This window comes from Colletes gigas, unplaced genomic scaffold (genome assembly GCF_013123115.1).
Source record: "Colletes gigas isolate AHSC1104 unplaced genomic scaffold, ASM1312311v1 Colletes_gigas_Sc00007, whole genome shotgun sequence".
Taxonomy (NCBI): Eukaryota; Metazoa; Arthropoda; class Insecta; order Hymenoptera; family Colletidae; genus Colletes; species Colletes gigas.
This window is the reverse complement of record NW_025106636.1, coordinates 10322309-10337257: the sequence shown is the minus strand read 5'-3', so window position 1 is coordinate 10337257 and position 14949 is coordinate 10322309. Positions and strand designations below refer to the sequence as shown.

The 14949-nt window shown below is 36.3% G+C and overlaps 1 protein-coding gene across 1 annotated transcript; it reads left to right on the top strand.

Annotated features, from left to right (window-relative positions):
• Positions 1 to 4478: 4478 nt before the first annotated feature.
• On the top strand, positions 4479 to 10294 carry LOC122396072 (zinc finger protein 436-like). The gene is made up of 3 exons (XM_043394187.1): positions 4479 to 4742; positions 5314 to 5460; positions 7953 to 10294. The coding sequence occupies exons 1-3, from the start codon at positions 4605 to 4607 to the stop codon at positions 9771 to 9773; spliced, it is 2106 nt and encodes a 701-aa protein (XP_043250122.1). The 5' UTR covers positions 4479 to 4604; the 3' UTR covers positions 9774 to 10294.
• The last annotated feature ends 4655 nt before the right edge of the window (positions 10295 to 14949 follow it).

Here is a 14949-nt window from a genome sequence, read left to right as displayed (position 1 = left end):
GAAATATTTGTCGTTCATCCATCGAGACAGGGTGGTGCTACGTTTTATAAAGTTTCGTGGGATCTTACGCGGCAAAAAGTAATACAAGGAAAATCAACAATTCCAGTTGAGACGTCCCTGTCGCGTCCAACCTATTCACCCGCCATTTCCTTTTCCGAGTACCACCTTTCCTTTACGGAACGATTCCATAAACGGCCGACAAATTCAGACGGAATTCAAGATCAAGGCGGAACGAATACTTTTGAATTAACTTCGTTAAACACCATATAACATTTTAATCAAATTCATGGGAGTTTGGAAACACTGTATTTATCAATATTCTGATTATGAAAGTACTTAATTCCTAAGAAAAGTAACACGTTCATCTTACATCCGAATGATGATTGTTACAATTAGCTTCACAACGATTATTATTTACTTTTCTTTTTCACTGGTCGTGAATCGTTACATTTGACTGTTCGAAAGCCAACCAGAGGATAAGCTATATTTTATTCTGCGCGAACGGTAACATAAACTACTCGCGATAGAACATGACGAACTATGGAACACGAACACGTGCAATAGATCTTTGTTTGCAACGATTCCTGAAGTTTTCACGAGTGAAATTTCAGCGGGAACTTTTCGTGCTCTTGTTTCTGGCTTCCTGAGCTTCTTCAAATAATTCGTGAATGGCTAAGGAAACTTTGGTCACGACGGTTCATGAATGAGTACTTTATGAACAGATGCAGACAGATAAAACTATGACTCTTTTATATATAATTTGTCTCGTGGAAGTAACTGTAAAGGTCTCTCAACTTTAGCAGCTGCTACAGCTAACATAAATTCTTGGGATTTTAGGTAATTAGAAAATTATAGTTAAAAATATCACCATTACTTGTATATTAATTTTTTAGACACCGAGGCGGATCACGACGCAAACAAGAGTAGAAAATACTGCCTTCGCGAACTTTATTTTCGCGTTGAACTAATGTTGATCTTATATCTGAGCTGTTGCAAACATTGGGCATTAAATAAGTAAATAAATAAATACCAACGTCAATATTTAGTCGTAGTTCCTTTGGCAGAAATCATAGCTGCAATACACGTAGGCGTTGAATTTATCAAATTACGAATCAGGATGTTGACTTGACGTAACTGCTCCCAGTGGGACGCCAGTTCTTGTTTTAGTACGTCCCTGATGCTATCACTATTTTCCTCACCTTTCGATCGAAAAATTCCCAGAGTACCTCTTTGGGTATCAGACGATCTAAATGACTGGTCCATTACAATAAATTGGTCCTGGGAGAATGAAGTTTGAACTTGGTGTGACCAAGGAATACAATTGCATCGATAATAACGGTAGCACCGATCCAACGATATATTTGTGAATACAGATACGTATCAATTGTCGAGCATTGTATCGAAGCATCGAATAGTTATCAAAATAAATAGTCCAGAAATCAAGAACACATTATGCACAATGAAATTAAATAAAATTAATTTTAATCTTGCTCACATTGTACATTTGTAATTTCTTTTTGCTTCCAGGTATAGAATGAGTTTTCCTAAAATGAAATGAAATTTTTTAAGACTATAAGATTTTGTATATAACTTTGCTTCGATATCCTTCATTTTGCATATGTTACAAAATAAAATGGATACAAAATTTAATATAATTAATGGCCGTCGATACGATGATCGCATGGCTCACTAATCGTTTGATTCAAATTCAAATCGTTTGAAGACATTCCTCCAGCTTCTGCAAGAGTATTAATTCCAAATGTAAATGGAACGATAACATGAAAGTTTCGTTAATTGCAAACATAAACGATGATATCAAAATATGTCTGAGCCCGGTCTTCGGATGGAGAACCCGTTACTTCTGTAATAAAGAGTAGAATGGCAATAAGTAGCAGGTTCTAGTAATCGGTATCTCATGGTGGACGATTCGTAAGAGGCTTATAAATGCAAATCTTTAATCCAGATTAGCGATACTAAATCCATTGGTCACCGGCATAGACAGACGTACGACGCTTCTGATATGGACTGGAATATCGACTTTGGACGTAACATCGTTTCAATTTTATTCGAACAAAATCCAAAGGATATGGCGAAAGTCTGGTACGTACGATTGTAGCTAAGAGACCAATATGGTGGTTCTAATAATGGTACAGGGACGTATAATTACAAAGTTATTAAAAGTTATTATGTTAAATATCAAGATCAATAGACACAGTCTGTCCACGGTCACTGAGAGTAATACTTTCAGCTCTATGTTCCAAGTGTATTCACAATTTTTTACGTGGAAAAATATTGAAAATTACAGAAGTTACAATGAATCCAGCGAACTACTCTACGCCGAAATCTTGCCTGCTTTTCTTTCGGAGGACATTTTTCCGTCCTTTTCCTCGATTCTCTTGCATCTCCCATCCCATGACCATCCCTTACAAGCGTGGTTTGAAGTCCTGAAGCAGTTCGGGACAGTCCGGGAACGCTTTCGGTTCTCGAAACAGTTCGGGTGGCTGATTCGTTACGGAAGCTCGAGTCTCGCAAGGGAAGAATACGAATAGGACGAGCGCTTTGTGAATAAAACTCGGTTTAAAATGTAGATCACGACGAATTGAAACAGATTCTAGAGTATTAGCTGTTCATAATCAGCCGTTTTTTATAAAAAAAGTTGCATTAAACGTGCGCCATTTGGGTCGATTCGATTCGAAATTAAACTTTTGATAGAAAGAACGCAGCATGTTTGGAATACTAATTCTTATAAAATGAATAAGACATCACAGCGGAGAATGAGGACAATTAATATTGCATAATATCGTAGAGAAACCAATAAACTTTTACATGTTAAACTCTCAGTTATAAGACTTCCTTTTCTTTGAAGATTGAGACGAAAAATGTCAAACTAACATTGCGTTGTCCAGTATGTGTTAAGAAGACGTTAGTCAACTAATAAAATTATAAACATTGTTTGATCTAAGGAGAGTTTTCTGTGTCCGAAGTTCTAGAGTTTCAGTAGAGTCTTTTAACACGATGAACAAGGGTGAAAGTCATTTTCCAATTGCAGAAATTGTGTGCAGAATTGTATAACTGTACACGAGGGACGACAGAGATTGAATGGCAGCTTGAACTTTTCTACACCTCTGTTACTATACGCCGTGAATGTATTCCTAACATAAAGCCACTCTCGCCTTGAGATAAACGTTGTTTTCGCCAAACTTCCATATTAATGGTTTTACATTATTCACACACAGCGTTGCTTATTGTTTCTAATTCTTCAATGTTTACATGGACTGACTGTGTAATCAATTTTGTTATCTCGTGCGACACAATACCATTGGTCCCTTTAAAATTCCAAACCCACCTCTTTCAATTTGAAAGAAACAATTGTTAATCTCATAGTTGGCCTTTAAAGCCTATCGTCGAGTATCGATGTTCTGAGATATCGAATCGAGCAGTTGCCCATTCATGTTCGAGATAACAGCTTTGTGATTTGCCAAAGTAATTCATCTTTGTTAGTGAATGGCCGTGAACTCGACTGACTATGGGATTTATATCAGAAGACTGGGCTGGCCACTTGAGAACATTGATTTTTCCACTGCAAAAATTCTAGAACCAACTAGGCCAAATGCATCGGGCCATTATCATGCTAGAACACTCATTCTGAGAGCGCCTCTTCGTGGCAAACAGCAGTATGCGAGTTCCAAATTGTCTTTGTGCACGTACTGATCCATAATTTATTCGACTCGATCGAGAGATCTAGTACCATTTTTAAAAAAATATCCCCAGACTACGATGTCGCCTTTATTAATAATAATTTCTGATCATTAATAATGACTATTTTCTAAAGCTAGCAAACAGTGATATTTAATGATACTTAATGAGAATTACCATAATATTTTTATAACAAAATTTTAACTTAAAAAAAAAGAATCATTTTAAAAAATTATTCTAGCATACCATCTTTGATAACAGATAAATACGTCGTTATGTGAATTTTATTTTATAACTTTGTTTAAAATCATTTGAATATGTACAATGTTACAAATGAATTATTAAAATAAGATTCATTAAAATAACAAGATGAATAGAAAGATTTATTCATTTCATTTTTGTAAAGTAAGAAGTATATAATTTGAATGTTTACATAACTGATGATAATCTAACTATTTTTTAACAATTGAACATCAAAGATATTATTTATGAATTTTATTACAACAAACTAACTTATAAATTTTTAATTAATATATACCTAGGTATAGAATCTAGTGGATACATATTTTATTGTACTAACATGGAAATTAGAGTTTCCATGTATTTATTTTACATTTTATTTACTGATTTTAACAAATATGTATCGATGTAATTACATAATTATGTTACATTAATATCTAAAAATAATACGTAACATCAAATGTCATTTCAGCATTGTAAGATTGCGCCACTGAGGCTCTCTCGCAGACGTAAGCTCTATCTACAGTTAATGACTACACTTTATGTTGACGGCAATGTTCCACAGGAAACGAGACGCTGACCGCGAAATGTGAAATGCATTTATTTATAAGTGACCAAGAACACCGTGAAAGCCTTATTTTACGCGTGTTGCGATTTTTAAGATAACAATGAGCTGGGAAATCAGCTGTGCTGATATGTGTCGTGCGTGCATGAAGGTCGACGGTGTTCTTCTTCCTATGTACGATGACGAAACGATCAGTCAAAAAAATTTACCCGATAAGCTTGCTGAACTTGCATCAATACAGGTCAGTAGTCAAATATTGTGTACGTTTCATACTATTAACTCGTTGGAGAATTAAACAAACTTTTACAACACTCAATTACGAATGAGTTTTGTAACAGAATAACATAACCTCTAACTAGCATCTTTAAAGATTCATTTACTAGATACAACTATTACATGTTTCACTGTCGTAAAGTTATGTATCAAGATAATATTTAAATTATTTATTCGTTAAAGTTTAGTTTCGTTCAACTGGCACATATTCTGTTCATATGTAAGATGTGCTGTTCTCAAATTGTTAATATTAAAGCACTAAGAAAATCAATGGACACGTATATAGGGATAATTTTTAATGATCAAAGGAATAGGTACAATAGCGTTTTACAAACACCTGTTTTTCTAGGGGTTATTTACTAGTTATCAATAATTTTTAGATATAACCTTAAAATAAAATATAAACTACATTGAAAGCACTAATCTGCAGAATAATATTTAGAAATGTGTATTATTTTTTATCATATATCATTACAGTATTGCATAGTTTGTTGTTTCTCTATTTCATTTCAACTGGTTTAATCTATTTATTTCCATAGATTGATAGGTTCGATGGACTACCAAATATGCTTTGCGCAAAGTGTGCGTACCGTACAGATGCATTTTACAACTTCAAGCTGCAGGTTCAAGCTACCGATAAGAAGCTTCGTAAGATGTTTGAAACACAAGTACATTGGACCATTAAAGTAAGAAATAAATAAATACTTTTACTTTAACTTTATAGTATATTTAATTATTTTATTTCATGCCGCATGCTTTCTACATAGTTTCATAATTTTTATTTATTTCATTTTATAAATTTTGATCCAACTTTAATTGCCCATTTCTTTAGTTTTTTCTATGTTTTTATTCCTTTTCTGTTGTATTTAGAAATACTTTCTTAAATTATTTATTTATTTTCTAAGCAATTTCTATTTCTCTTGAGATTATACATACATTGTACATTATTACATATAAATTTTAGATAGTACATGTAGTACTCTGGATTTAAGTAAAATTACATTACTCGATAACAGTACCCCATAAACTAGCATTCTTTCTGCAAAGAAAGCGTATCATCTTTCCTGTTAAAACTTCAAGTGGCCATGTGTAATCTAACTATTGTGTTATTTAAATTCAGCCTCTGATTCACAGTCCATTGATGTTGGGATACCGTTCAACTTCTTATTTTGTTTAGACATAGGAGAATTATCCCCTTCATGCCTTCTGCTTTACTCTATTTGTTTGTTTTGACAAATGCATTAACAAGAATGAAACGCGTAGTACTTTTACGTTTTGCAGTCCGCAGATTTATTTACGAATGATACATTCTTGTTATTTTTACGATTTTACCTTCAAGCGAAGTAGGAAATACGTTTCACGCTAGGGAATTTCGTAGAACAAGAGACACATTCCCTCTGGTATTATCAGCGAAGTGCAATGTTTTATTTTTCGGTCGACGATGCATTCACTATAGCACGTCGAAATTGTAAGGATGTCAAGGATAATCACAGACGTATAGTCTGTAAATTTAACGATATAAACTATATTATTTAATGCTACTATAACTGTTTCATATGAAAAGAACATAAAACGTAAACGTAAAAACCATAAATGACTACTCTCGACCAGAGTTCGACGCAGAGTCATTTTCTGCAGTCGAAGTTCGAACCCTTTCAATTCCTAACTACATATTCTAAACAAATGAGGTCATCGATACGGACCCATTTTTCTACGCACGTTCGAGGAACAGACCCCCGAACGTATTTCGGGTTAAACCTAAGCACTTCGCTCATCGATACCAACGATCCTAACCTATAAACTTCTATCGATGCCAACAATAACGGTCCCACGATCCAACACACACATAGACTTCTTACAAAATAATGTATAGATTTTGTACTCATTTTGAGAATTGTTAAAGCTAGTAATAAAACGTCTGATACAAAAATTGGTAACATATTATTTGAAATAACATAGGATATCCCATAATTTAGATATGGATTTAGAACTTAAAAACAATAAATTATGTATATATAGGTTGTTCGGCCAAAAAAATTTTAATGGACAATTCTAGAGGCCAAAATAAGACAAAAATCAAGAATACTAAATTGTTAATTGAGACTTCGTTAAACAATTATTAACGTTTAAAGTTCCGCCTGTAGAATGGGTAGCAGTGGTTCTCACTCCCAAAACTGTTTCTCATGCTGAGTGAGAACCACTATCATGCGCACGCAGCTGTTCGCAGATTGCCGTTCTACAGGCGGAACTTTAAACGTTAATAACTTTTTAACGAAGCCTCAATCAACAAATTGGTATTCTTGATTTTCATCTTATTTTGGCCTCTAGAATCTATTATTAAAATTTTTCCCACTGGTGGCCGTACACCTTGTACAAATATATACTTCGGTTGACCTTCTTTTCGTGTTATAGTTTCGTGTTCTGGCAACCTGTATCTATTTATCTTCGTAAGAGGTGCACAGAACAACATGTATCGCAGCGTCAGCTTACAAACGTTTTATCATTGCTTCCTTTTATCCTTCCGACGTATCCAGGTCCTTCCTGGATTTCTTGGAATCTTTTGTTCGATTCTCCGTCGAAATATATTAACATTATCAATAGACAATAAATTTCGGGCGACCTCACCAGTAAAGATCCGATAGATTAAGTCGAGAGAGCAAATTGAGGTCTCAGACAATAAAAACTGCCAAACCTATCGTATAATTTGGAATCAGTCGTTTGAAAATTATTTAGGTACTCGGCTGCAATGAAGCGGATCACTGTCGTTCATAAATCATACGCCACGTATGACGTGAAGTGGAATTTCTAATAGCGCATTGAACGTGTATTTAGAAAATTTATTAAATTATTGTCTATTAAAATAACACAATACGATAATTCGATATTTAATCTCTAATTATACTCTAATTTAAATAAACGTTCTATCAGCATTCCTAAAGTTAAGTCCCCCAATTTTTATTTTTCACTATCTTTTCAAACACCGAATTTATTGCACTTTGGCGTTTTTTTATCTCCTTCGATTGAATAATTTCTTTTGAAAGTTCACTTAGTGGATTATTGGAAGATCTAGACGTCGCTGCTGGTAACATTTACTGGAAAATGTGCTGGTTGATCGGGCATTCCGGATAACCGGGTGCCGGATAATATGAACTCTACTGTACTTTGTTTTAACTTCCAGGAAGAGGCGATGGCCAACGAATCCGAGCAAGATTACACCGAGCAATCGAACGAGTCCTCAGAGGTGAGACTGTCGCGCCACAAACAGAACTTTAGGCCCATGAATGGCGCGGAGAGTTCGGAGGAATTTATACCGGAAGAAAGTAATATTAAGGGAGAACACGTATTAGAGATCGATCTGTCCGAATTGGTGGAAGAAAACGCTGTATTTAACAAGGACGATATACCCGATCTGAGAGGTATTCTCATATCGAAACTCCCAAGGGCAGATATCGACCAAGACAAAGTAAAAGACGAGATACCGAATGAAATTTCGAAAATCCTGGAATCGGAACACTTGGACTACACGATAATGTATATACCGGACGAAAACGTTTCTTTGGGCCAAGTAAACGTCGATAGCGCCCTTTCCAGCGAGACAGAGATTAAATTAGAAAATAGTAAAAAGATCCTGAAAGCGGAACACGAGGAGGAAGCCATGAACGAATCGGCGGACAACGAGGAATTCATAAAAGCCGATAATACAGAAATCAGCAAACCGTACAAGAATAAAAGACCGTGGAAAAAGAGTTCCAGGGAGAAAATAAACGGTAGAAACAAGTCGAAAAAGTCTCTAGAATCGAGCCAACAGGGCGAAGGTAGCGACGACTCCGACTCGGACTATTTCGTCGATCCGAAAGACAACATATTGGGTAGTTTGAACGACACGATAACAAGAATAAAAGAGATCAAACTGGACGACAACGTGATGCAATACCAGTGCACGTTGTGCTTGCAAAATTATGACAAGCTGACTGGCGTGCTGTTGCATACTATAGACAACCACGTGCCGAGCAGTGGTCCATTCTTTTGCGTAGTGTGCGAGAAAGACTGTGAGAGCCACAGAGAGCTACGAACGCACGTGAAGACTCACACAGGCCAGTTCCCGTACTCTTGTTTCATTTGTAACAAAGCGTACACCATGAAGAGGTATCTGAAGAGGCACATGGTGTGCCACACGGACTTTCCAAGGCATCGGTGCCCGAAATGCGGGCTCAGATTCAAAGTGAAATCCGAGCTGGAGACTCATATCACCACGCACATACGCGGCGCGCCGTACGCTTGCAGCCAATGCCCGCGACTGTTCAACCACAAAGGCAATTACAAACGACACCTGATCACCCACTTGGACCCCCAGGGCCTCCATTTACCCAAATATCCCTGCAAGGTCTGCGGTAAAAGATTCCCGAACAATCGCACTTTGGAGACTCACATGCGCGTCCACACCGGCGAGAAGCCATTCAAGTGCGAGGTCTGCGGCAGGTCGTTCTCCCAGCAGGGCAATCTGTTGAATCACGTGAGGATTCACTCGAATCCGCGAAGCTACACGTGCGAGGTGTGCGGGAAGCGGTTCAATCAGAGGGCGACCTTGAGGGATCACAGCCTCTTGCACACCGGGGAAAAACCGTACATTTGTAACGTTTGCGGAATAGCATTTACGTTTAGCGCCGCGCTGAGACGCCACATGTGGACGCACACCGGCGGTAAACCGTTCGGTTGTGAGATATGTAACGCTCGTTTCGTTGGTAAGTACGATTTGAGGAGACACATGACGATACATACCGACAGGCCTAGGGTGAAACGAAGAAAAAAAGCGATCAAATCGAACGAAACGCAAGAGAAGATCAAAGAGGAGACCGCTGTTGTATCTGAGAACCCTGACACTGAGGCCGTTTTGATCGAAGAGGTGCTTCTGACCCAGGACGTCACGCAAGTTGTACGGCAACAGGAGTCCGAGAAAGAAAATGTCGACGCGCTTTTTAATCTTATACAGTATGGTTAATGTTTGTTTTTTTTTTCTCTCTTTACCGTATGCACATTAGCTACGACCTTGACATGCTCATGAATTTTTTGATAAACGAATTGCGAATGTATTTATAGAGTTGTCATTTAAACTGTAAGACGCGTTATTATCCAAAAGATTGTCCATAGGAAATTATATTAATTTATTTTCAACATTTATATACATTTTGCCAAGTGTGTGTATACGGTATGCGACGCGTTAAAAGACATCCTGTCAACGATTTATTATAAATATTAACAACATTGGCAAGACTTCATAAACTTCTGATATGATTAGAAATAAAAAACACGCATTGTTCTTTGCAATTTTGTGTATTTTTTCATTTTTGCTGAACCCATGACAAAATGACGAATAAGTAAATTCAATTTACTTGTAACAAGTATTACGTAACATTCAACGAATTTTTCTTTTTTTCGAATTTTTACAAATTCCAAAGTTACTTTTCTCGCCAAAGAAACGCGTTTTGATATAAAATACTTGTAACAATATTTACGAGAAAATTCGACACAACCTTCATAGAATATACATACACGTGTCATACAATTATGGTACATCCTTGGTTATAACAAAAATTTTATTTAAATTTTACATGTGTGTCTTTTATTTGTATTTTGGAATGATACGAAGAAGTTTTATGAAAATTGTAGAGAAAGGTTTTATAGATATTTTTTAAGTCAAATAAAATATATTATTATAGTCCATTTTAATTCCAATCTCTGCTCTTCATTCTTGATTCTTCGATTATGCATGTATTTGCACGTGGTTCGGGTAAATAATTTGAGTTGCTCAAAAACTTTTTCAAATTTATGATTGCTCAAATTTGTTGATAATTGTCGCGTTAATAAATAATAATTATGTTACAATTCCCTAGAATACGCGAAATACACGACAAAACAAAAACATTTAAGGTATGATAAGAATAAAGAACAATTAGAAAAGTATTGATAATTATGTAGTTAATACATATACAAATGTTAAATGTAAAACAATAGTGAAAATTATTTATATGATGTAACATTACTTAATAATCTTATACACGTGTAATATAAAGTATAGAAATTATTGTATCGAAGTAAAGATAAATTAATACTTTAATTCGATTCAATGAATCACATATAGCTAATTTGATTCTTTTTATCAAATTAGATAATTGTTTTCGATTGAAAAATTACAATGAAGATAAATAGTTAGTTTAAAAAGTATACAATGTTATTAAAAAGAAGTATGAAACTTGGAGCTTATAGTACTTAACGAGCGGAGTCAAAAAATAATCAATCAACGTAAATAGATCCTACAATCAATCGACTTTTATTATTTACGAATATTCGACATCGCAATTGAATTTCTTTACAGTACATTGAATGTAACCAGAGGAATTGGTTTCGAACTATCAATTCAAGCTTGTCAACAATGGATTTATCGTTAATAATAACAAAGATTTCTTCATAGATGACACAAACTATTCACTTATTCTAAAACCTTTGTCATAGTAGATGTTCGATATATATTCCTTTTATTTCAATGTAATTGTTACATTTTCAAATATTCTTTCTTTGTCTTGTATTGTACGACACTTATTTTCTATTTTTTGTTGTAAATCCAGCATATTATTTATTGACGATACGTAGATCATTGTCTTTATGCGACACGACAATAAAAAATCGGAAAAATTAAGGTCAGGTGATCGAGAAGGCCATTCTATTAGATTTCCTCGTCTTATCAACCTCTCTCTCTGAAGGTTTCGTTTAAGTGTTGCCTCGCGTTAATTGAATAAGGTTATGGAGGTCCATTATGCTGAAACTACATACAAAATCTCTCTTGAACAGAAGAGTTCAACCAAATCATTAATTCACAAGTTCCAATACTTTTCGTCAGTGACTCTATTTGGAAAAGAAATAGATCCCTAAAGGCAATCACATCCAATTAAGTCAAGATTTCTGACTCAATAAAAGCATAGGATTTTTCATTCGACTATTACTGAGTGTTTACAAGATTTGTAAACACATTTATAAATCCATAGCGTTATAGTATAATTTCATTCTAAGTAAATAAATTTTTAAAATTGCAAACGTCCAAGTTTGATGAGAAATAGTACGGTTTCTTCAGCACTAGATGGCGCCACGAATAAAGATATTCTAGCCGTTATGCTCGTCAATAAACACGGATATTAATAGCGACGGTAGAATCCAATACATTTACTAAGAACTTTATTATAGCGACTAACTATTTAATAACTTGTGTATCTTGGTCTCTTAGTAATAAAAAAAATAACATTAATTTAAATTTAACTAAAAGAGTGGCGCTGTCGTCACAAAATATTATTAAAGCGCAATCTAGTGTCGAAGAAACCGTATTATTCGAAAAGTAGATATTAGGAATATGTGTCTCAATTTCAGAAAGCAGAAGTTTGTGGTACCGTACAATGATTGACCGTAAATAATTTTTTATCACAGACGAGGTATACAAATGGACCTTTCATACAATGTATTTTTTCGGCCCATTACCATTTTCGTGTCACTCGCAACATTACCAACAGATTTAGAAATGAATTTCAATCCCTTCCTCATGGTCAACTCGCATGTGTTTACGCACACGCACAACTGTCTGCCCATCAATACTAATTCAGTGAATAGTTTCTCAACTGACGAGGACGCTGAAATCACCTCCGAATTTTTCGCTCGGTATGACAATTGTTCGAACTGATGTACAAAAAGACAAAAATTAACGAGATACACTCTTCCAAAGTGGAACAAAATGTTAAAAAGATCATGCATCAAATTGTAAGAGGATCCTCGTAAGAAGGCTTCAATCTTCGTAATGGTTTTAATGGGTCGATGATCAACAATGACTAGCTTATGGTCACTGGTGGTTAACAGTGAGATTGACATCAAGGTCAGCGGTCCAGTGAAGACCCAGAAATGGTCAATAGATGGGACCAATCGAAATAGATTCTTTGTAGACAAGAGAGTCTTAACTGTTAACTTTAACTTCGGCTCTGACTGGTCTCCCCACCCTTTTATCACCTTAGACATATAAGCAGGGTTACTGCGAAGAATTCTTCAGTCGCGTCGCGAATTCGGGAGTGTACAAATCGCCTGAAGTCAACCGGGGACCGCTACTGACCTCTGCTGGCCGCTGCTGACCACTACTGGCCAGAGCTGACCAGGGCTGACCACTACTGACCAATACTGACCAATACTGACCACTACTGACCAGTTCTGGCTAGCGCTTCTGCCACTACTGACCACTACTGACCACTGCTGACCAGTGCCGGACGGTGATGACAACGGTAAGAACTGTTTAAAAATTCTCTCCCCTCTTCTATTCTATCGTTTGATACCAATTTCGCTTCAATGAACTGATTTTGCCTTGCTTGCCTAACTGAAGTTGCTATAATATGAATATTTTCTTACTTTACAGCTGGCCCAGTGGTAACTATCCTGTATACTGACAACAAGTAGTAAGTCCACTCCGCTTATTTATATTTTATTATTTTTATTTGTTTGTTTGATGTGAATTCAACTTTATTTATCTATCTGATTTTATTTGGATATTATGAATGTTCCTTTTCTATGTTTCTACTTTTACATTGTTTGCCGAATTTATGTTATTGCTTTGATATGTATAATATTGCAGGATATAATAATCTAGTATTGTTTTCAATCATATACTATATTCGTTTCTACACGATTTCATGAATTTTTATTTTCACGTTCTTGCTCGAATTCTCGTAATATTCTGCGGTGGTACTTTGTTCGATTCCTCCATTTCGTTTGATTCTTTGGTGTTGATTCAATTTGGTGTCTCGATCCAAGTTCCAATCGTTATTACGAATGGTCGTTTTGAGTTGTATCACATTGTGTCGAAGGAAATACTATATTAGTTTCGATGGTACTGATCAGTAGAAGAATGTTCGTTTTGATACGTATAATATGGTGTCGATGGCTATGCCATATTTGTTTCGATGACACTGATTGATATAAGATTTTTATTTTTACGTTTAGCCCCTTTAGCTAGGTGATAGATTATTTTTAAGTGTTTATTAATTTTCCTACCATGTCTCACTAATATAAATATTAGTTTTGATTTCAGTTTAATTTTGGATTAATCGCAAGGACACCGAGGGAGAACGCCGCGCCCGCCGAGGGACTTTTAATTCCGAGTTGATTAGTCTTAAGCTTCGTCGCGAGTATTAAAATTAACGTCGAAGCGTTCTTTATTATACGTGTCTCCGCGTCCTACCAAGCAATTATTCAATAAGTAGCTTGTCTCTCGATCGTTCCCTCGTTCCTAGCTTCGGTCACCGCTGTTTCATCGATTGAAACATGTGATCGGCCGTGTAGCTGGCCCGACAGATCTAACCGCCTTCCCTTGGTAGCTCGATCCAGGGAAAATGGTACTCTGCTGGAAGGTGTGGAGTTTCCGTATCCTGCGGAAACGCATACCTTCCAGCGGAAGTCGACACTGAAACAGAGGTACTCTCTCTTTGTCAGACAACTTGAGTCGGGTCCTTCGGGCTCCCGGCGGGTTGCGTTGGAGCAATGGAGACCTTAGATTCGGAGTCGCAGCCGTCCGTTATCCTGTAGAGATCTAGTTAGCAAGGGCAGTAGGTTCGATCCTCGGATCCGCTGCACGGTTCAGCTTCGCGTCGCGTCGTGTCGCGTCGCGTGTCCCTCAAATTAACTTCGTCCCTCTTTTTAACCAAATAATTGCTTGGTACAACTAAATCAGAACATCCAAGGATGTTCGTTTCCTTCTATCGTCCGAATTTTAGTTTCAACTTGACTAGACTTGAGCTTCGACGTTAATTTTAAGCCCCTATTGTATGCGTCTCCCAATATTGCCAAGTAATTATTTAACAAGTAGCTTCTCTCGACTCGTTCTCTCGTTTCTTGCTTCGGTCACCACTGTTTCGTCGAACGAAACATGTGATCGGCCGTCCAGTTTGTCCGAAAGATCTAGTCGCCTGCCCATGATAGTTCGATTTCTAGAAATAGAAATCAATCTACCAAGGGCAGTGTCGATTCGATCCGAAGATCTGCTGCACGGTTCAGCATCGCGTCGCGTCGCGTATCCCATAATTTAGCTTCATCCCTTTTTAAACGAAATAATTACTTGGTACAACTAAACTAGAAGATCTTCTATCTCTCTAGTT

Excerpts from the sequence above, each read along its gene's own strand:
- LOC122396072 (XM_043394187.1), top strand. The coding sequence starts at position 4,605 with ATGAGCTGGGAAATCAGCTGTGCTGATATGTGTCGTGCGTGCATGAAG. Across the intron at positions 4,743-5,313 it reads CTGAACTTGCATCAATACAG|ATTGATAGGTTCGATGGACT; the intron begins GTCAGTAGTCAA and ends TTATTTCCATAG. Across the intron at positions 5,461-7,952 it reads AAGTACATTGGACCATTAAA|GAAGAGGCGATGGCCAACGA; the intron begins GTAAGAAATAAA and ends TTTAACTTCCAG.